At 34.2% G+C, this 21,318-nt stretch overlaps 1 protein-coding gene and 1 long non-coding RNA gene across 2 annotated transcripts; both read right to left on the reverse strand.

Moving 5' to 3' along the window:
- Positions 1-280: 280 nt before the first annotated feature.
- Positions 281-5,085, reverse strand: LOC128132190 (uncharacterized). Its single transcript, XR_008230198.1, has 3 exons — positions 4,479-5,085; positions 1,046-1,192; positions 281-520 (listed from the first exon to the last, which is right to left on the reverse strand). It is a non-coding gene; the product is annotated as an uncharacterized LOC128132190 (long non-coding RNA).
- Positions 5,086-6,792: 1,707 nt separating this feature from the next.
- LOC111915330 (rho GTPase-activating protein 7) lies at positions 6,793-19,011 on the reverse strand. Its single transcript, XM_023910992.2, has 22 exons — positions 18,679-19,011; positions 18,110-18,146; positions 17,013-17,089; positions 15,855-15,931; positions 15,691-15,769; positions 15,402-15,546; positions 14,686-14,805; positions 14,230-14,307; positions 13,660-13,715; positions 13,249-13,318; positions 12,799-12,886; positions 11,899-12,151; positions 10,976-11,209; positions 10,161-10,406; positions 9,633-9,682; positions 8,957-9,017; positions 8,774-8,857; positions 8,427-8,540; positions 8,193-8,338; positions 8,013-8,082; positions 7,523-7,738; positions 6,793-7,234 (listed from the first exon to the last, which is right to left on the reverse strand). Exons 1-22 carry the CDS (start codon positions 18,730-18,732, stop codon positions 7,037-7,039), a joined length of 2,553 nt encoding a protein of 850 aa, XP_023766760.1. The 5' UTR covers positions 18,733-19,011; the 3' UTR covers positions 6,793-7,036.
- Between the last annotated feature and the right edge of the window lie 2,307 nt (positions 19,012-21,318).

A 21,318-nucleotide genomic window follows, 5' to 3' on the forward strand; every position in this document is an offset into this window, starting at 1 on the left:
TGTTCTACTGAAACTGGAACAATTAATCATAATAATAAAACTTGTATTGGTAATTTGGGAGTACTTACTTGAGCTCGGCTGATCGCATGCACCACACCCTTATCTTGCTTAAAAATTCTTTTCTTTCTAAGTGCTTTTCAAAATTTCATTCGAAAACATTTTTCTTTTTGAAAATCTTTTTATCTTTCCCTTAGTTTTAGTTCAGATGCACCCGGAGGTGTATCCGAATCCCTCAAACCAAGGCTCTGATACCAACTTGAAACAACCCAAAAATACAACCCAAAAATACGACCCAAAAATTTCAATTTTTATCATAACAAAAACATGAAACCAAGTATCACATAACAAAATCATACGTTGCGTGTTTCAAAAACCATGATAAAATACTGAGAGAAAGAAAACTGTATCACAACTGTATCCAAACATATCAACTAACGGAATCAACTCCCAGGACAAAAACTGAAGCTGTGGTGTGTGCGATATCATCATCCCGAGCTCTTCCCTTTGCTTGCGGAAATACCTGAAACCAAAACTGAAACTGTAAGCACGAAGCTTAGTGAGCTCCCCCAAACTACCACATACCATACAATACATAATAAGCACATACTGGGCCTTGCCCACTGCATCGGACCGAAGTCCGAAACTAGCTGCATCAGAACTGAAGTCCGGAACTAACTGCATCGGACTGAAGTCCGGAACTGACTGCATCGGACCGAAGTCCAGAACTGACTGCATCGGACCGAAGTCCGGAACTGACTGCATCGGACCGAAGTCCGAAACTGACTGGGACCTTGTCCCCTGCATCGGACCGAAGTCCAGAACTGACTGATCATGGCATAGCATAACACATATCAACTAATATAGACACATATAATGCATACTGCATCGGACTGAAGTCCGGAACATATAACACACAAAAACACGCTTGAATCACATAGACATCAAGCATATTGAACTACTGCTTCGGACTGAAGTCCGAAACTACTACTAACTAAACGGGCCGGCATTGTGGCCGTAGACCCGTTCCTACTGGAAGGAAACTCACCTCGTGAACTGGCTGCTGTGTGAATGGCTCTGGAAGCTAACTGTTGCTGCTCCGGTATCTCCCCGGCTCAATGAACTCTGATTTTGCCCTTGGATCTTTGCTCTACACCTCTTCTCTTTGCTCCTTTCTTCTTCTTCTTCTTCAAGCCTTCAAAATCCACACAAAAACACTTAAAACAAACAAGGCATGGATTAGGGTTTCTCACAGCTCTCTCTGAGGGTGAAGGAGGCGAGTTTGGGGCACATACATTGCTTAAATAGTGAGCAACCCGGGGATTTAGGGTTTCTTCCTGGCAGGCAGACTCGCCGAGTCCCGAATATGGACTCGTCGAGTCGCCGACTAACATGTGCTCGAAAACTCGACCCTACTCGACGAGTTAGGCCATAGACTCGCCGAGTCCCTCAATAAAACTTCTAAATAAATGCCACGGGAACAACATACCAGAGATGGGGCGCTACATCTTTACCTTCCCTTTTAGTTCCAGAAACCCTAAATTCGTGTGAGCCTTCCTTGGTGAGAGATTAGAGCCTTGGAGGAGGTAATCTTGGGAGGAAATTAAAGAGCAAGAAGAGTGGAGCAAGGGGCTTTGCAGAGAATTGGTTCATTCATCAGTGGGAGCCTTCATTTGAGGTAATAATCTTCTATTTGAGTGTTTGTGTATCTAGATCTATCATTTGTGGGGGGTTTTGGGGCATAAATGAGGTCCATCTCAAGTTTGGTGTAAGATCTGAGGTTGCTACCTCAGATCTAGGTTGTTAATGATCCAGAAAGCCATAAAGTCCATGCTCAAGAGTTGTTGGTGAAGTTCTTTTGTCCCAAACCCTAGCCCTAGAGTGTAAAATGCCTAGATCTCCTTGGATCCACGTAAAGTTTGCCACTTTACGTGATGGATGGCTTGTGGAAGGGTAGATCTATGGTTTAGAGCTTCTGCATGGCTTGGAAAGCCTCTGTATGGTTTCAGATCTAGGGGTACTCGGCGAGTCACAAGGGTGTACTCGGCGAGTTGTTTGAAGATAGGCTGGAACTCGACGAGTTGGAAGAACAACTCGGCGAGTTGGACGAAGATAGGCTGGAACTCGACGAGTTGGAAGAACAACTCGGCGAGTTGGACGAAGATAGGCAGGAACTCGGCGAGTTGGAAGAACAACTCGGCGAGTTGGTTGCAAATAGCCTTGGACTCGGCAAGTCTGTTCTTGGACTCGGCGAGTCTGGTCGTGAGGTCCTAACCTTTCTTCTGGTTGAGTTGTGAATCGGTGATTCAAGGAATGACTCGGTGAGTCGAGTGTGAAAGGACTCAGAGTTGTTGGACTCGGCGAGTCTCAGGGTGACTCGGCGAGTTGAGTCGTGATTTGGGGAAGTTCTGTGCATGGGGACTCGGCGAGTCATCGGGTTGACTCGGCGAGTAGAGTCAGTCAGGGGTTGACTTTGACTTTGACTTTGAATTTGACCAAGGGTTGACCAGTCGATTTCCAGGGGCATTTTGGTAATTGTTGGCTTTTGTTTTGAGTTCAGTGTTTTGGGTGTTGGCCAGTGGTGGAGATCAATCAGTGGTTGGAGCAACTTGGGTTTATCTGTTCAGTCGGCAGTTGCGAGGTGAGTTATCGTCACTATATCAACAGGGTCTACGGCACCAAGGCCGGCCCTTTATCGGATTGTGATCCAGTATCGTTGTTATGTTATTACTTTGCTATGATGCATCATGGTAGTTAGGATGGTATATGTTAGAGACCTGGTTAAGGTCGGAATCCTGGTATATAGGATGATGCTATGCTAGTGACCGGTTAGGTCGGTATCCTGGTTAGGATGATGTTATGCTATGTGATCTGTTAGATCGGTTTGATTGGATGTGATTTGTTATATGATTGAATGTTTATGTGCACATGGCTGTTGGACTGGGGTTGGGTTGAGGCGGGACCTGCTTTGTGCTGTAGGCCAACACACCCAGGGCGGACCGGTTATCCCGAAGGCCTAGCGAGCGGTCCGGATAGGCTGTAGGCCCCAAGAGGGCAGACTAGACGTGTCGTGGCTCGGAGAGTGGACCAAGCCGACTGAAGGCCCAGTGTGGGCGGACCAGTCATACTGTAGACTCAGAGAGTGGACCAGGTGGATTGAAGGCCCGGTGCGGGTGGACCAATCACACTGTAGACTCGATGTATGTGGTTATACTCGGAGGGTGGACCAGGTGGACTGAAGGCCGATGCGGCGGACCAGTCACACAGTAGACCCGAAGTGCATGGCTGTTCTATGTTCTGTTATGATATGGCATGTTGTGCGTGTATGGTATTTGTGGTTGGTATTTTGGGGATATCTCACTAAGCTTTCGGGCTTACAGTTGTGGTTTAATATTTTTCAGGTTCTTCAGGAGACCGTGGCAAGGCAAAGGCGTGATCGTACCGCTCCTCATGATTATGTTTTGTGATGTGATTCTGGGAAGACTCTGAAATAATTGTATTGAAAACCTTTTTGTAATAATTTTATGAAATCGGGTTGTTTTTTAAAAATTTAAATTGGTTGGAATTTTATGGTCGTTACAGTATGTATGCTATGCGATTATTTGGTATGTGGTACAGTGGGGGAACTCACTAAGCTTCGTGCTTACGGTTTTCAGTTGTTATTTTAGGTACCTCTTCTGTCAAGGGGAAGGAGCTGGCGCGGTAGCGGCGCATCACACACACTCTTTTGATTTCCACACCAAGAGTCATTTTGGGATTTTGTACTCTGACATATTCATGTTTTATGCTTTGTTTACGGCCACGAGACATGTTTTATTAAATATTATGATCGTATGATGTTCTGTTACAAACGCTTTTCAAATCGCTTAATTAGAAACGAAATTTTTGGCCCGTATTTTGGGATGTTACAGTAATACTATATACCTGCATATTGCCTCTGTTGATAAAAGTTCAAATGTTGAAATGTCATTTGTAACAAATTTCTAGGATTAGTATCAAATCAAATAATCAAATAAGTTGTTAACTTGTTATATAATATTGAAATTTGACACAACCACGTTCCACCATGTCAAAATCAATGAAGTTTGCCACAATCTATGATTGTGTGTTGTTAAACTAAGTTTGGGACATTTTCCTGTTAATATAAATTCATTTCACATTGAGATTGAGAGTGTAAACACATATAAAGTGGTGTATAGGAAGAAGTCTAATTTTCAGCAAATAATGGACTTTCAATAGCGTGTAGCAAGTATGGGAAACGAATTTCAGAAAGCAATTGTAACGTGGTACATAGCAAGCAATCAATTTTCTGTTCTACATAGCAACTTAGCAAGCATTTATTTTCAGCAGAAACTTGATTTCACCAACCTCTGTTTACTTAGCAATCAATCGATTCTCACTGGAAATCGGTTCATGAAAGATGACAGCTCAATCGATGGTAAATACGCAATCGATTCTACATACCAAAGAGAGAGACTTACTTATAGGCGCAAGAGATGGAGAAGACGGAGCAGTCATGACATCGATCTGACGGAGCCGAGGACGGCAACGAAAATATCTGACGGATGCGAAGGCGATATCGCCCAACTCTGTCGGAGCATCACTTCGTCTTTTGATTCCACATCTGATTCGAACAAAGTTCTATAAGTCGGTTTCAAGATGAGATCTGTATAGCTGCGTGAAAGATCAGTCAAAACCCTAACGAGCTTAGAGTTCTCGAGCTTGAGATTCGAAGCATATGCAACATAAGCGAGACCGACTTGTGATGATCTGCTTGCTTCTGGATTAAGGATTGTTGATTGCTAGTCGTTGTTGATCGTTGACGGAGGTAGAGGTGGTCGATTGAGGGAGGGAGGAGATGATTGATCGAAGGGATGGGCGTTGGACGTGGAGGGTGGAAGGAGGTGCTCGATGGAGTTAGGGAGGAGGTCGATGGAGTCGGTGAAGAATCAGGAGACGGAAACGAGCGATAGAAAGACTAATTAGGATCCGATATGTTCATTTGGAGAGCAAATTACCAAATCCCTTAAATGCCCTTATCTTTTTTTATTAAGATACCCTTCCTTGTTTTTTTTTTTTGCTATTTATTTACAAAACTGCCATCAAAGATCTTAGCCCCTTAACTTTTTTAATCTGATAGTCCACTTTTAGTTCTCAGGTTCTCGGGAAAATACGAGTTCTCAAATGATCATTGCTCTCTCTCTCTCTCTCTCTTTATATATATATATATATATATATATATATATATATATATATATATATATATATATATATATATATATATATATCCCTATCTAATAAAAGAATGTAATTATTCTCCTTTTGACATGTGTCATCTTATTAGGCCTCTTAATTAATGCATATTTTATTCTTCTTTTGTCATGTGTCACCATATTATATCTCCTAATTAATGAATGTCATTTGTAAACCTATTAATTCTCCATTTCAAATTTCAAATTTTAAATTTACCACTCTAATTACATTAAATTAATAACATTAGAATAAAAATTAAAATAAATTTAATACAAATTATAAAGTGATATAATTTCACATATTTATTTAAATCAATGATTAAAATTTTTATAACTAAAAAATCTCTTAATTAATAATTTATTTAAAATAATTGATTAATAATTTTTAGTTTTTATTTTAAAATTTTAATTAATTCTATAACCGTGGTTCCAAAACAAAAAAAAAATCTCTTATATAAATGTATAAAGTGATATAATTTCACATATTTATTTAAATTAATGATTAAAATTTATATAACTAAAAGATCTCTTAATTAATAATTTATTTAAAATAATTGATTAATAATTTTTAGTTTTTATTTTAAAATTTTAATTAATTGTATAACCGTGGTTCTCACGGGTTATAAACTAGTATATATATATATATATATATATATATATATATATATATATATATATATATATATATATATATATATATATATATATATATATATATATATATATATATGCACTTGAAATTTGTTTCATTAACACCAAAAAAAATTTAAAAAATGAAAGTAAACGATTGTTTATTTAAGAACAATGATATCAACTACTACTTGTTGGCATTTAAAATTATTAGCCCCTGCTATTTTGCATTTTTATTTTATTTTATAGAACTAGACATGACAAGACAAAATAGAAACTCCTTAGTGCATTTGGCATATATATGAGACTCGAGCTAAAACTATTGTTAATTAACAAAGTTACAGAAATTGTATCTCACCCAAAAAAGTGAAACAATCTATGATACTACTCTAGGTAGTACAAAAGACATAGATGCCCCTTGTCGTCTTTGTATCAAAAATTCCCTTAAAAACATTATCCCATCTTGTCGTGCCCATGCAAATGATAAACCACATATACGATTTACATATTCAAGAAAGAGAAAGACTTAATGGAGGTATATCTATCATTCCACTTTGGCATATCGACGACAAAATAGAAGAAGGTGGACGTGAGTTTTACATTTGTTGGGTTGGTTAGTAGGGAGAGGTGTATAAATAACAGGTGAACGATTAGAGAAAGATGCATTTATTTTTCTGTAAAATCTCTGTTGTGATTCGAGTGTCAATCTCTCAAACTCAAAGGTTGACAATTCTGGAATACTATTGATCTTTTTCTTTCTGCAGTCTTACCATTAAACTGCATCAGCATCCTACATATTCTTGAAGATAGACGTTAAAAATGAAAGATTTGCTTAAAAGGCTGGATACAAATTTCAAGTGTACCAGATATAAATATAGATATATGTATATATATTTTGATATACAGATATGAATACACCCAAGAACGCAACACTCATTAAACATAAAATTAAACCATTCATTACATTCTCAAATAGCAGTATAAGATTATGTTGAAAACTTCATAATCATCAGTTTGAACAAAATAATACACATACCCAATTAAAGATTCTATAAACCCACTTCACCTAATAAGAAGAAACCAAGTTTAATAAGTTTCCAACAAAGAATCATGAAAGGAGAAGAAACATAGGAATAGGATATACAAATGCCAAACGATCAGCTTCTTTTAAGTATGTTCCAGCCTGGCGACGGTTGTTTATATGTAAGATCTTGTGTTGTGGACCCATAGTTTAAGTCAAGATTGTGAAGTTGTTCCATGAGTTGAGACCTTCGTTCTTTGAAGAAATCAAGGCGAGTTGTTAATTCTACCAATGTGGAAGATGTTGCCAATTGTTGTCTTGGATAATCGTTCACCTACATAATTCATATATCTTTAAATGGTGAATCTTTTCTTGCAAAGATGAAAAAGAAACAAAATGTTTTCATAAAAACGATGAATTGAGGAAATGTATGTGAAACATAAAAAGGTTAAATGCAAGAAACAATAATGTACTTTCATTGAAATTTTCTTCCTACTACACCATTGTACTTTGAACAAAAAAACACCATCCTTGTAATTTTTTGTCCAACATGTGATGATCTTTTTGAACAAAAAAGAATGGAAAAGGTGGAAAATGACACTTTTTTTTTATAAAGTCTAACCTCGGCTGGTTTTGATGTAGATGGCATAATACCCACAGAATCAACAGCCCCAAAATCATCCATGGATAAACTTGTGGAAGCCTGTGTACTAGTTTTAGAATCACTCAAGCTTTGTGAGTCTAAAAATGGCTTATGAGTAGTAGTTTTCCTACTCTTGTTTCCATTCATTAAGGCCTGCCCTTTGATGTTTCTTAACTCTGCTCCCAATGAAGTTTCCTGTAAAGTATTTAACAAAAGATACATGTAAGTCCATCATAAACAAGTTGTAAAATTTCACTAATGAGGGTATTTTGGTCTTTTAAATAAAAGAAAAAGGAAGAATGAAATTGAACCTCTTCCAAACACCCCTGGCCCTAGAAATTTGAAGGAATCTGATGGAATTGGACTTCCATCCAAACATGCCATGGAATGGAATCTAGAATTCCAATTCCATCGGAATCCACGAAACAAAAGTATATAAGACTTAAGAGATGGTTTAGAGTAGAGTTACCTCTGATCTTTGTTTCCTTTCATGGTTGATTATAGCAATAGTAGAATCAAAGCCTTGCTGAAAACCTCTCCTGCCAAAGAAAAGAAATATATAAGTATAAGAACAAGAATAATGAAAGATACAATCTATATGTGGCCTTAGTTAATAAAACAATTGAATGGAATATGGATATGGACTGACTGTTGGAATCGATCAGAAGCATTAGAGAGAGAGCCATAGTGATGTTGGCGTTGTTGATGAAGTTGTTGATGCAACTCTGCAACTTTATGTTTCAATCTGGCAACATCTGCTTCAGCAAGAGCAATCTCCTCAAGCTCTGCCCTTGTCTTCAATTTCATTTCAAAAAAATTTCATAAAAACAAGATTCAAGAACACTTTATAAAACAAGAGGAAGAGAAAAAAAAAACACTTTACCTTTGAATCCATGTTACGGGATCCTGACACCTGTCCAGAAGACATGCTTAATCCGACTTCTAATGCAGCTCTTAAATCTCTCTCAGCTTGTAGCTGTTCTTGCAATCTTGAAACCTGTCACAATATAAAAGTTGCTATTTGATCTCTTGTTTGTGCAAAAGACGTAAATGCCCTTCACATCAAAAATTGCCCTAGAAAGTTTGTCCAGTCCCATGCAGAAGGTTGGATTGGATTGGATGGGAGCGGATGAACTTTCTAGAGCTATTTTCGATGATGATGAGGAGGAGGGCATCTACGTCATTTTGCACATGATGGCATCAAATGGGGGAAAAGGAAGGAAGGCATACATCTTGTTCAAGTGCCAATCGGCGCTCATGCAATGCTTGCTTCCTTCTTTCCAAGCTAGCTTGAAGTATTGCATTTCCTCTAGCCTAAAGAATATGAAAATATTGATTCATGTTATTGATAATAATTAATAAATCTTGTGAAGAATAAGCACTAAAAAATCATGTTCAATGAGTATTAATTACCTCCTTTGCGATTCTTTGTCGCAAGTCGTTTTTCGTGAGCTCAAGCTTTTGAAGAGCAAGTCTACAAACACAAAGACAACTTGTTACATTAAAACATATTCAAAAAGTAGCTAATTGCACATTGAATATCATTACATATCATCAAGAACAGATTTCTAGATGCCAGTCGATATATTTACAAAAAAAAAAGAACTTGCATGATTTTCATTCGGTATGAAATGTATTAAGGGGAATTTGATTTTGAGAATGTTCTGAAATTTATCAAAGGAATTGGAATACAAAAGAAACATAGTCTGTCACAAGGTGGATTGGAAGGAAATGGAATGGGAGCCAAGAATAATGATAAATAAATTTCAAAATTTTTGTTAAGATTTAAATATTTCTCGTTTATTGCAAATATAGATAGTTATGTATTTTTTTAATTCAATATATAATGAGGGTCTTTTGGTAGAAAAGGAAGATCGGAATTGAATTCCATACACCCTCCTGATCCTCTAGGAATGGTGAAGCCCATGAAACATGGAGTTTAAAGTATTCCTATGAAATCGAATTCCGTCTATTTGGCAACCAAACACCACATGGCTGGAATCTCGAATTCCGATTCCATCGGAATCCGAAAATCAAACATGGCATAAGAAATCAGAACAAACTAAAATGAAATGTCATGAAATCTTACTCCTCTTCTCCAGAAGAATCGATTGATTCCATTGATGGTGTCTTTCTGCCCTGAGGGAAATAAGTAACAACAAAAATAAAAAATCAGCATAAAGGGAACTTGTAACAAATCACAACCAAATAAAGTTCTATGAAGATTTTCCCCTTCCCATACACAAATTGTGATATTATTTATCAAATTCCATTTGAAACTAGAATAAAGAAGACCAAAATATATATTTTTAAAGGGCTAAATGCAAAATAAATAGCAACATACTTTTCAAGGTTATGTACTTTCATAAAAACTACACAATTAAAGCATTGTTTTTCCTAATATGCCATTACATTTTGAAATTATAGCAGTGAAAATTACTTTTATTTAGATGACATTATTATAATTGGGTGGATTTTTCAAAGTAAAATGTCGTGATAAGAATAAATGAAAGTAGGATGCTACGATAAACAAATCAATGCTAGAATTATTGTTGATGTTTTTTGCATTTAAACTTTTTTTTTTTTTTTTAAATCTACAAAGCAAAAGAGAAGTTACATTATTCCTTCCCCAAATTGTTGAACGTCTAGAATTATTGTTGGAGGCAGTTGTTAGTTTGGAAAGTGGAGTCCCAGCGCATGATTCATTGTCATTTGCCCTGTTTTGCTTCATTTGTTGCTCATTAATTTCAACAATAGAATCTCCAAGATGTTGTTGAGACTCTGCTAATAATGAATTTGATTTTTCTGCTGAATTAATGTTGTTTTTTGGGGATACCACATCTGATTCATCACCTCCATATGCCTACATGCCAACCATCAACAAATAAATTACTTCCACATATTTGAAAATCTATATATATTTCAGCATTCTACTTCCAATTTGGTTTTTAATGGGGGCATTAATATCTACACAAAAAATAGAGTTGTACTTCTAATTCTTTTTCTAAGATACTGATGTCATGAGCTTTTGAAGTTAAAAAACTCTTAGAATTTTTGGTTTAAATGCAAGAAACAGCAATGCACTTTCATTGATATGTATATCACAGCATCCAAGTTTCATTTCAAAATATCTACCCAATTATAGCAATGACATCCAAATTCAAAGCAATTTTCACTGCTATAAATATAATTGGGTAGATTTTTCAAAGTACAATAATGTTATGTTGTAATAGGAAGAAATAACAAGGCATTAAATTTCTATTTCTTGCATTTAATCCAAAAAACTATAAAAGCAGATTTTTAACCCACAGAAGCTCATGAGATGAATATTTTTCATGAAAAAGAAAGAAAACAAAAGTACATGTAGATAAGGTGATATTTAGTTACTGCTGTTATTGTTGGTTAATACTTAATATAATAGTGAGAAAGTACCTTAAAGTCATAAAGATCACTGCCAGCATAACCACTGCTTTCACTCAATTTTCCACTAAAAACACGTTCAGGATCATCCTCTTCCTCATCATCATCAGTTTCCTGATCAGCTTCATTTTGTGCATCATGATAAACATTGTTTTTTATTTCCACATTTTCATCATCACTCGAATCTTCACTTCCACTAATGTCCCTAGAATCTGCTGACATAGAACATCTCAGCATCGCATCATCCTGAAACAAAAATAAAAATCATGATTGCAACAAGCTTTACCACCATATAATCAATCTATTATGGTCAAACACAAAATATACCAATGTGCTTCTGTTTATTTGTTTATTCCTACTACTTCATTTCTTCCTGGTATTAGCATAGCTTCATTCTTTGATAAATCTACCCAATTATAGCAATGTCATTTAAATACAAAGCAATGTACTTTGATTCCTTATTAGTACTTTAAAAAATCTACCCGATTATAGAGATTTCATTCAAATACAAAGCAATTTTTATTGCTATAATAGGCCCGATTTTTTAAGTATACGTTTCGATAAGAGAAGTTTTGAAGTGTAGTTACAAAAACAAAAGTATGCTATAAATGGATGTATGTTGCTATTTCTTGCATTTAGTTATTACTACCTTTTTTTCTTCTTAGACCTTATTAGTACAACATTGTTCTTAGAAAACTCAACCCAATTATATCAATGTCATTAGCAATTATCATTGTCATAATAAGGTAAACTTTTGATAGTACAATGTTCTAAGAACAAACATATCGAAAGTACAATGCTATAATTGGGTAGTAGATAGTTAAAAAGTAGAAAGTTATAACAGAAAGAAGTGAACAGAAGTAGGATGTAATAATAGCACAAAGATAAGTGGAAACTTTTTTATGAAAGCGTTGAACAAAAGAAAAGAAACTTACATCAAAGATAATATCATATTCCTCTAGGAGAGTTGCAATAATAGATTGAGCATTATTAGCAGCATTAGCAGCAGCAAGCAACTGAGCAGAATTGTTGGGATTATTATTATTATTATCAAAATCATCCTCCAACTCACATTCACCAGCTAAAAGTGGGCGTAATAGCAATGGTGCCATGCAAGCAGCAACTGCTGATGCTGTCATTAGGTTTTCAGAAGTATGCAAGGAAATCGTGTGCATCATCTTCAGGATTCTGCAATTGAATTCAAGGCTTTCAGTTTTAATATAACTGAAATAATATATGTATGTGATCAAGCAAACATGATAAATGTACATTCAAATGAGGACTAGAGTAATTTTTAGCTCTTACAGACATAATGATTTTTACAGTCTACCGAAATTTGGATTTGTATATAGTTAATTAGTTATAGTATAACAACATTCTCTTTTTTTTGTAATCAGCCAACATATAAATTACTGCTTGTAGCTTTACTTGCTCATTCATTATTACTCAGGGAAAACAAATGACGAATGAAATTAAAAGACTTTGTAATTAAAAGGGTTAAACGCAAGAAAGAGCAATGTACTTTCATTGATTTGTTTATTATTATAGCATTGTACTTTCATTTCTTCAAATTACAACAATGTATTTTGACAAATCTACCCAACTATAGCAATTTCATCCAAACATGAGTAGATTTTCCAAAATATAACAACCAAACAAGAAAAAATTCGATAGTAGATTCTTATGCCTTAATTAAGAAAAATCTTGAAAGTGCAATGTTAAAAAAATTGAATGTATGATGCTATAATATACAAATAAATGAAAGACCATTGCTACTTTTGTCCTAAAAAGATTAAACCAAAAAGAGTATATAATAAGAAAGAGAGAATGATTACCTTTGCAACAAACGCCTGTTTGGTTCAGGAAATGTTTCCAAGATTGCAGCACGCATAGCATTTACTCGAGATTCCTTCTGATCAATTTCTTCATCAAGAAACAAGGATACAATATAATATTATTATCAATAACAATAACAATAACAGTAATAGTAATAGTATTTACACATGTAACGAACAACTATGTGCTACCCTATAGACATACTTCTTAGAAATACAGATTATCAGCATTTTTTTCAGCCTGATTAATTTAAATCAAGTGAAACTAACTACCCATGTAACATAACACATAACTACATGATACCCTAAAAATCAAGAGCATTCAACATCATATACAATTTTTTTTTTAAAACCGTATAATTATTAGTGGAGTTGCCTAGAAAATTAAGAAAACAAAGTTTAATACTTTAATCACTCCTTTAAGTATAGGGAAAGGGAAGGCGAACTCACTATAAGCTTCCAATAAAGCAGTGCAGCAGGATGCAGGAACAGGTGATGAGGGTAGCTCTCGAAGAACATGCTGCAAATGAAAGAGCTTCATAATCAATAACTAAAACAAGATCCAAACTAAGCACCTTTCAAGTTCAGTTTCTTTTTCTTCCCTTTTTGAAGTCAAATTTGTAAAATGTCAAGACTCAATAGGGAAAGCCTTCTTTCCCAGATTTTCTCTATTAAGTCAAACAGATACACCCATATATAGCTTACTGGATTAAGTCACATCCCATTAAGTCAAAAAGAAAACAACACCTTAATCTTGTAAGCTATGTACGTACAGGTGTTTCTTGCTGACTTAATGCAGAAAGAACAACTTAATACAGTAAGTAGCTGAAAAGAATATTTTTTTTACAAATTTGCAAGTACCTTAACACAATCACCAACAACGTGTGCATCCTCATCAGAACTGAATTCAGTTTTGCCTACAACAAAGATAAAGTAAGCTTTGGTATATTATAAGCTGCTAGACTACTCAACAAAAATAAGCAAAAATGAATTAACATAAGATGCAATTTATTTCAAATTATAAGGTAATATAATGAGTCGTTACATTTCATGATCATGTTTGGTACTTCGGTTGGCGTATAGAATTTTTATATTATATGTAAACACAATGTTGTATAGTTATATAAGTTATAATTAATGAACATTTAATATACCAAATTATAAAACTAAACATAATAAAAGCTCATTAAACCCAAATAAGATTAAGATATATTTCCAAGTTATTTTTGGAAAGATAAAACTGTAATTTAATTAAAATCATGTAATCTTTTAAAAATGATTTGTGACTAAAAATTACATTTAAATAAAAATGGGTTATATTGCAGTTTCTCATTCCATTCCAAGATAAGAAACACTACAAGTTAAAAGAAACAGCTTTTCTTCATTCCAATTAGGATTTAGGCAAAGATAATTAAAAGAAAGAAAGGAAACCTGTTTCATATTCTTGAACCCTGCGATCAACCTCCTCTACATCAGCAGCTTGTCTCAAGATTCCTTCTACTTTGCTTCCTGTTAGTTGTTACATAATATAATACCATTTTATTTTATATTTATATGGGAATACTACAAGTTAAAATTAGCACAACATAAAGACCTTGACTATGTTTCCTAGCAATTCAAGCAATAGAAGCTTCTTATACTATTGGCTCAATCTCCTACTTTTTTTTAAGAAATAGCAACATATTTGTTTTTTATAACATCCTACTTTCTATTTGTCCTATTACAGCATTGTACTTTGAAAAATCTACAATGGGGTAGATTTTTCAAAGTACAGTGTCCTAAAAAGAAAAAGTACATTGCTATTTCTTGAATTTAATTCTTATCTAACACATAACTTTCTACATGATTCCATAACATTTTTATTTTATCATTCAGAAAGAAGCTTACCATGTTTCTCAAGAAATCTAAGTGCTTTCTCAAGGAAAGATGGGCCTCCATCTATGTCCTCCAATGCTAGCAATATTGGTCTTCCAACAACCAAAGACTTAATCGGTCTTTTATTACTCCCTGAAAAAAGATAATAATAAAAAAAAATCTAAGAATTTTAATTGACGTAAGTGCAATACGTCAGCATTTTACTTGTAGCAATTGATTCAAAACCATATTTGTTCAACTACAAACTTGCTATTCTTTACGGAAAAATACCAAATATATATATAACTTACATTCACCATTTTATCGAGTTTTGCCACTTAACTATTTTTTGCAGTGATTATACCTTTTAAACTGTTTAAAAGAATCATTTTTTGCAGTTACCCGGTTTTGAAAAAGGGTAAAATAGCCACAACATACTTTCATCATTTTATCAATTTCGCTTTAAGATTATTATCATAATAATTCAGTAGCTAAACTAAAAATAAGTTTAGTGACTAAACCGATATCAGAGTGAAAGTACTTGGTGTTTTTCTTGTATTTGGCTCTTATATCAAAACCAAGTAACCTGGAAAAATGTTTTTTTTTTGTTTTATACAGGAGATAGTTAAGTGGCTTAATCGATAAATGATGCAAGTACAAGCAGAATAAATGATTTTTTTACATTCATGATCCACAATGCAATTAATTTTTAATAAAAGAAAATGTTTTAAAAATGAATGTTGACAAACATTGATAGAAGGGGCCTTCAGTGGAATCTGTAGTATCATTCCGGAAGATTCCATTTTGTCCCATAACAAGGGCTGCATTTGGTGCTTGTGATAGAGCATGTTCAAGAGCTGTTTTCCACTCATACAAATCCTCTGAAGTCTCTGCCTGAAATTTGAATTAGCAATATCTTAAATTCTTAATCTTAGGTGTACATGGTAATGTATATGAAAAGTTTATATTATATGTAAATGTAAATACAATGTATCAATTGAAAGAATAGGCTAAAAAACGTATGATTAAATGTAAAACCTTGAGAGTAAATGCTCGCCCATCGCGTCCATCAGGGAATAAAACAGTTAGAAGCTTTTTGTCCTCTCTAACAACAACACTGGAAGCAAAAATTCCCATAATTTAGATGTTAAATTGATGTTTTCTTCAATAAATATAAATATAAAACACATAAACAACATTACCTTCCAGAATTGTTCAAGTCAATTCCCCCCAATGTCAGATTTACTTCACTTCCTCTCTGAGTCTGAGGAAGTGCACTCTAAACAAAACACAAGTTATAAATTCAGTCACTGAAACAAAAGGGTTAAGAGCAAGAAATAGCAATGTACTTTTGGTGATTTGTTGATTATAGCATCCTACTTCTAATTCTTCCTATTACAGTATTGAACAGTGAAAGAACTATCCAATTAAAGGAATCCCATTGAAATACAAAGCAATTTTCAATACTATAACTAGGTAGATTTTTCAAAGAAAAAAAAACGGAAGTAAAATACTATAATTGGGTAGATTTTTCAAATTATAATGTCTTGATAAGATAAAAGAGTTGGACTATCATTGGGGATTTTCAAAGTACACTGCTTTAATACGAAAAAAGAACTGAAAGCACAATTTTGTGATAAAAATAAATACAAGTAGGATGCTATAATACATAAATAAAATAAATATGTTGCGATCTTTTGCATTTAGCTCATAATAAAAAGTGAAACACAAGTTACTGAAGACACAGAAATGTGAAACCTCGAACTCATTGAAGTCTCTAAAGTATAGAATCCCTCAATCATCAAACTATAAGAAACTCATGATGTTAAGCGTTTCCAAAATTGGATAGATTTTTAAAGAATAATGTCCTTATAATAAAAAAACCTTAATAAGAAAAAAAAAATGGAAGTACACTGTAATAGAAAGAAATTAGAGTAGGATGCTAAAATACAAATGTAAATGAAACTACATTGCTATCTCTTGCATTTATCCCAAAAATAAAAGCTTTTTTGTTGCACGAATGTCTAGTGTCTTGTATTATACAATTATAGGCCCTTTAACTTTTTGAAATCTACACCTCATTTCTCATTGGGTGGGAATATGTAAATTTGGCCAACATTGATTTTTCACTTGGTGTGTAAAATATAAATATAATACAATCTATAAGTCACTGTCAATACATTGTCAAATCTAAGGATTGCATTGGTTGAATCTATTGAACCATCATGAGTGAAATTCACTAATTCGGTAAGACATTTTGATCAACAACTGTGAGAACTTTTGGAGTATAAATGTTTCAATAACGAGAAAAAGCATCAATATTTCCTGAAAAAAAAAAGTAACCAAAAGAGATGACTGACTGGATCATTTTTGAAGAACACCAGAGAAGTGCGTGTGAGAATAAACCAACGCTTCTTCCATGACTTCCAGCCCAATCCTGCAGCAGCAAATATTAGTCGAGAAAAAAAAAAATGGTTATATAATTATAATTTAAACAAGGGCGTATAAATCACAGATGTAAAATATATAGCCGATTGCAATGAGAGTAGACTGAACAAACTAAATAAGTAAAACCAAAAAGGAAAGAAAAATACTTGAATGTACAATGCTTAGGACTAAAAGACAAGTTGTTTTTTTATTTAATGGACTTAATGGGGACTGAGGAGAGAGTATTTAGGGCATGTTTATTTTCATTCTCTCAAATATTGTTTAAACATTATTTATCCATACAGCAGTTAACAAGAAAAAAAAAAGAGTGCCTAAGTTGGTTACAATAGACTTAAATCCCTAATTGTTGGTTCTTAGTGTATGTCAAGTTGAGTTATCTCCATTTTCCAAAAAAGACCTACTTAGATGCAGTTGAGTTACTATCAGCAAGAGATAAGCATTGTTTCAGGGTTTGTTTTGTGTGCTTAATAGTTGTTTTTGGTGCTTTAATTTGTTATATACTTGAATAACATGATGTTAAAGTTATTAAAACTAGTTTGCCACTATTATAACTTTTAAGTCTGTTTTTCCATTGTTGTAATTCAAAGATGCCAAGTGCAAGTACTTGAAGACAACCTTCCCCAAGTCTTGAATGTATCACATGATCACTCCCAAGTATGTTGGGTAACATCAAAAGTTAGCAATTAGAAATTGTCATGTTTAGGTGGCCAACAGATAACAAGTACATGTGGTGGGCCTTAACAATCTTTAGGGTTCATGACACCAATTCAAGAGATTACTGGATTAGGGCATAATTAATAGACACATTTCTATATTCTTGTATAAATTATTTTCAGAGTCATTGAGAATGAATTGGAAGCGCAAAGAGAAGCTACAATCTAGGCAATATGCATCAAATACACAGAATGTTACATATTTGCTTTTTGTTTATGTCCATACATAGATTGTCAAGAAACTTCTGAACTGCTGTGTATCATAAGTTCGAACAAGCAGAAGAATTTTTACTCACCTTTAGAAGATATGAACAGTGGCCCACTCTTGAAAACCTATAAAATTTCCACAAAGAGTTGAAAGATATAAGAAAACTTCTTATGCAGACAAGATTGTTATTAAAAAACCCAATCTTCTTCGTGATAGACTGATTAGAATTAACAAAAACAAAGGTGAAAACTTGAAATTGGAAGTGGGGTTTTGCAACAAAATATATTATATTTCCAAAATTATCCAATCAAAGCTTGAAACAGAAGCAAGTCACCAAACGTCAAATTAAACCATACGCATCTACTTTGCTTCGCTATTACTTCCTCTATTCCGAAGGGAAAGAAAAGGTAAAGCTCGACTTTGGATGTAGAACATGGTATTGGTTTGACCTCAAATTTGATATGGATTTTGAAGTTTTAATTTTAAAAGAGAATTGAAGAAAACGAAGGGATGTAGAACATCATAAACAAATTCTCGAAATTAGAACAAGTGCGTCTTAAATTTGTAACAAAACCCAAACCCAATTCGTAAGCGGAAAGTATGACGTAACACTGTTTTTCGATGATTCCTGAAACAAGAAAAACACTAAAAGAATACCGTGTTTGTCGCTCCAATTCTGGGACGCGTGAATGTCGCCAAAGAAGCAGACATTCTTAGAAAACATTGACGGCGAAAAAATTAAACATTGAGATGAGTGTTGTAAACTATCCACAAATAAGTCGAACCCAGATCGAAAACCCAACTACAGTGCTAAAGTAATCAGCGAAGATCTGATTTGAGGTGGGCTTCAGATTAAAGAGATGGTGCAGGTGAAGGCGGAAGATGGAGATGATGAAAAACCCACAAAAGGAGCAACAAAAGCTAAGCTGTGTGACCCTTCTCTCTCTCTCTTTGAGTTTCTGTCGAGAAACGTTGGATTAGGTAATAGCGGCATTTGGTCTTTAATGGGAGACTTAACTTCGACCCGTGATTCGAGGGGCAGTCAAATATTTGCTGGTGGGAGTTACGACTTACGGTTGCTGATAACGCTACAAGTAAATTTCAAATCACTAACAAAATTTACATTTTCAGTCCCTCGTGTTCACCTCAAATTCTTTTAAATGTTACATAGCAATTAGGATGTCAACGGGGACAGACAGGAACGGAAATAGGTGCCCTGCTCCCGCCTTCGAAATCAGTTGTTGCTCCCATCCCCGGTTCCCCCATTTACACTTTACACAGCCCGTGGACCCACCTCGGTTGCCTCCATCGCCCCCGGTCCTGCCCCCGTTCCCCCGGCTCCTCGACTTAAAATTGGATTTGTTTTTTTTTGCTAAAAAACTGCTTTGTTTTTGGCAAAAATACTATTTTTAATAAATTTAAAAGCTTAAAACCTAATCTTTTAGAAACTAAAAAAATTAAAAATCCAACAATCTTACAATCTTACAAAGACAAATCCAACAATCTTACGAAGACAAATCCAACATTACAAATGCAAAATACGACAAATTTAAAACTACAAATATAAAACACCAATTCACTACATCTTCAGTATCCATTAATTTCCTTCAACTCTTCGTTCACTGACATTCGAATATCCTCTCTAAATAAATAACAAAAATAATAATAAAATAAATTATTACATTAGTTTATTCAATACAAAATGACAAATTGAACAATCTTACCTCAAGTCCCTCGTCGTCTTCATCTGAATGTACATCATCACCGTCAATAACACAACCTAACAAAGAAAAAATAAATAAAGGTAATAAGCATAATATATTAAAATGAATTAAAAAACAATGGTTCAGGCAAATTCATACATACCTTTTATACCCGCCCATAGCCAATTTTGAGTGCATATGATAGCTTTAGTTGTTGACGGAAGAAGCCTACTCCTACTTCTATTACAGTTCCAAGAAGTGATGAAAATACATGTATATAAACAAACATGTAAGCCCCTGATAAACACAACTTGTGAAAATTATAAAATTAAAAATCAAGAATTGATCCAAAACTTCTATTACAGTTCCAAGAAGTGATGAAAATACAATTGACTTCTAGATTCTATTAAAGTTCTAGATTCTATTATTGTGAAATTGATAGCAGCAAGCAGCAAATTAAGACTATGAAATCTGTTCACATATTTTCTCATATTAAGATTGTAAAATCTGTTCACATATCATAGTGAACAATCTAAGATATAGAATACAACAACAAACCATAAAACACACAACAACAAACCATGAAATTTTGATTCCTCGACGTGAAGGCTAAAGACCGGTGAAGGGCGTCGGTGGTGGTGACGGGAAACGTCAAATGCGGTCGTGTCTAGGGTGGAAGTCGGAGAAGTCGCAGTCGAAGACTTGGAGTCGGTCGTCTTCTCGTCAATCGCCACTCTCCGGTCGAAAACTCGAAGCTAGTCGATCGTCATTTGGGAAGACGGAAGTTGAAGCGGTTTGTGAATTGTGAAGCCCTAAAATTAAAATTAAATCCTCGTAACCCATTTATATTTTACATTAAATAAATATATTTTTTATATAAATATAAATGGGGCCCCCGCGGGAGTACGGGATGGAAATACTCACTCCCGACCCCGGTCCCGAAAATAAACGGGGGTTAATCTTGCCCCCGCTCCCGCTCCTGATTTTTTTAAAAATTAGTCATGTACAGTATTAGGGTCCCGCGGGGGTTTTTGACATCCCTAATAGCAACGCGCCTAAAAATGAAATAATAGTTTTAACTTTAAACATGTGTATTTGTTATTTGTAAGGTTATACAAAACAAACATTAATTAACTAGAGCATACGTAGGTTATAACTAGGGGTGAGCAGTGGAACTAGTACTCGCTTTCGGAATCAGAACTGTTGATTTCAGAACAAAAACCACCTTAAGCAATTTTTGTTTCTAAATATTTGGAACCGTCTTAATGGGTTCTGGTTTCGGTTTTCATTTTTTTCGAAACCGATTTAAATATATATACTATCAGAACTTACCAGCAATAATTTTCTTTAGTATATTGACTTAACAAATCAATTATATAAAGCAATATATGGTGAATATCTCCTCTATATAATTGTAATTGATACATCATGAACATTTTCTTATTAAAGTATATTATTAATATATTAAATAGTCTTTGAACATAATATTCTTTAATATATATATATATATATATATATATATATATATATATTGTTTTGTTCATTACGTTATATGTAATAATGTTATCATGAAAAAAAAATAGGAGTAGATAAC

The sequence above is a fragment of the Lactuca sativa genome, chromosome 2 (genome assembly GCF_002870075.4).
Source record: "Lactuca sativa cultivar Salinas chromosome 2, Lsat_Salinas_v11, whole genome shotgun sequence".
Taxonomy (NCBI): domain Eukaryota; kingdom Viridiplantae; phylum Streptophyta; class Magnoliopsida; order Asterales; family Asteraceae; genus Lactuca; species Lactuca sativa.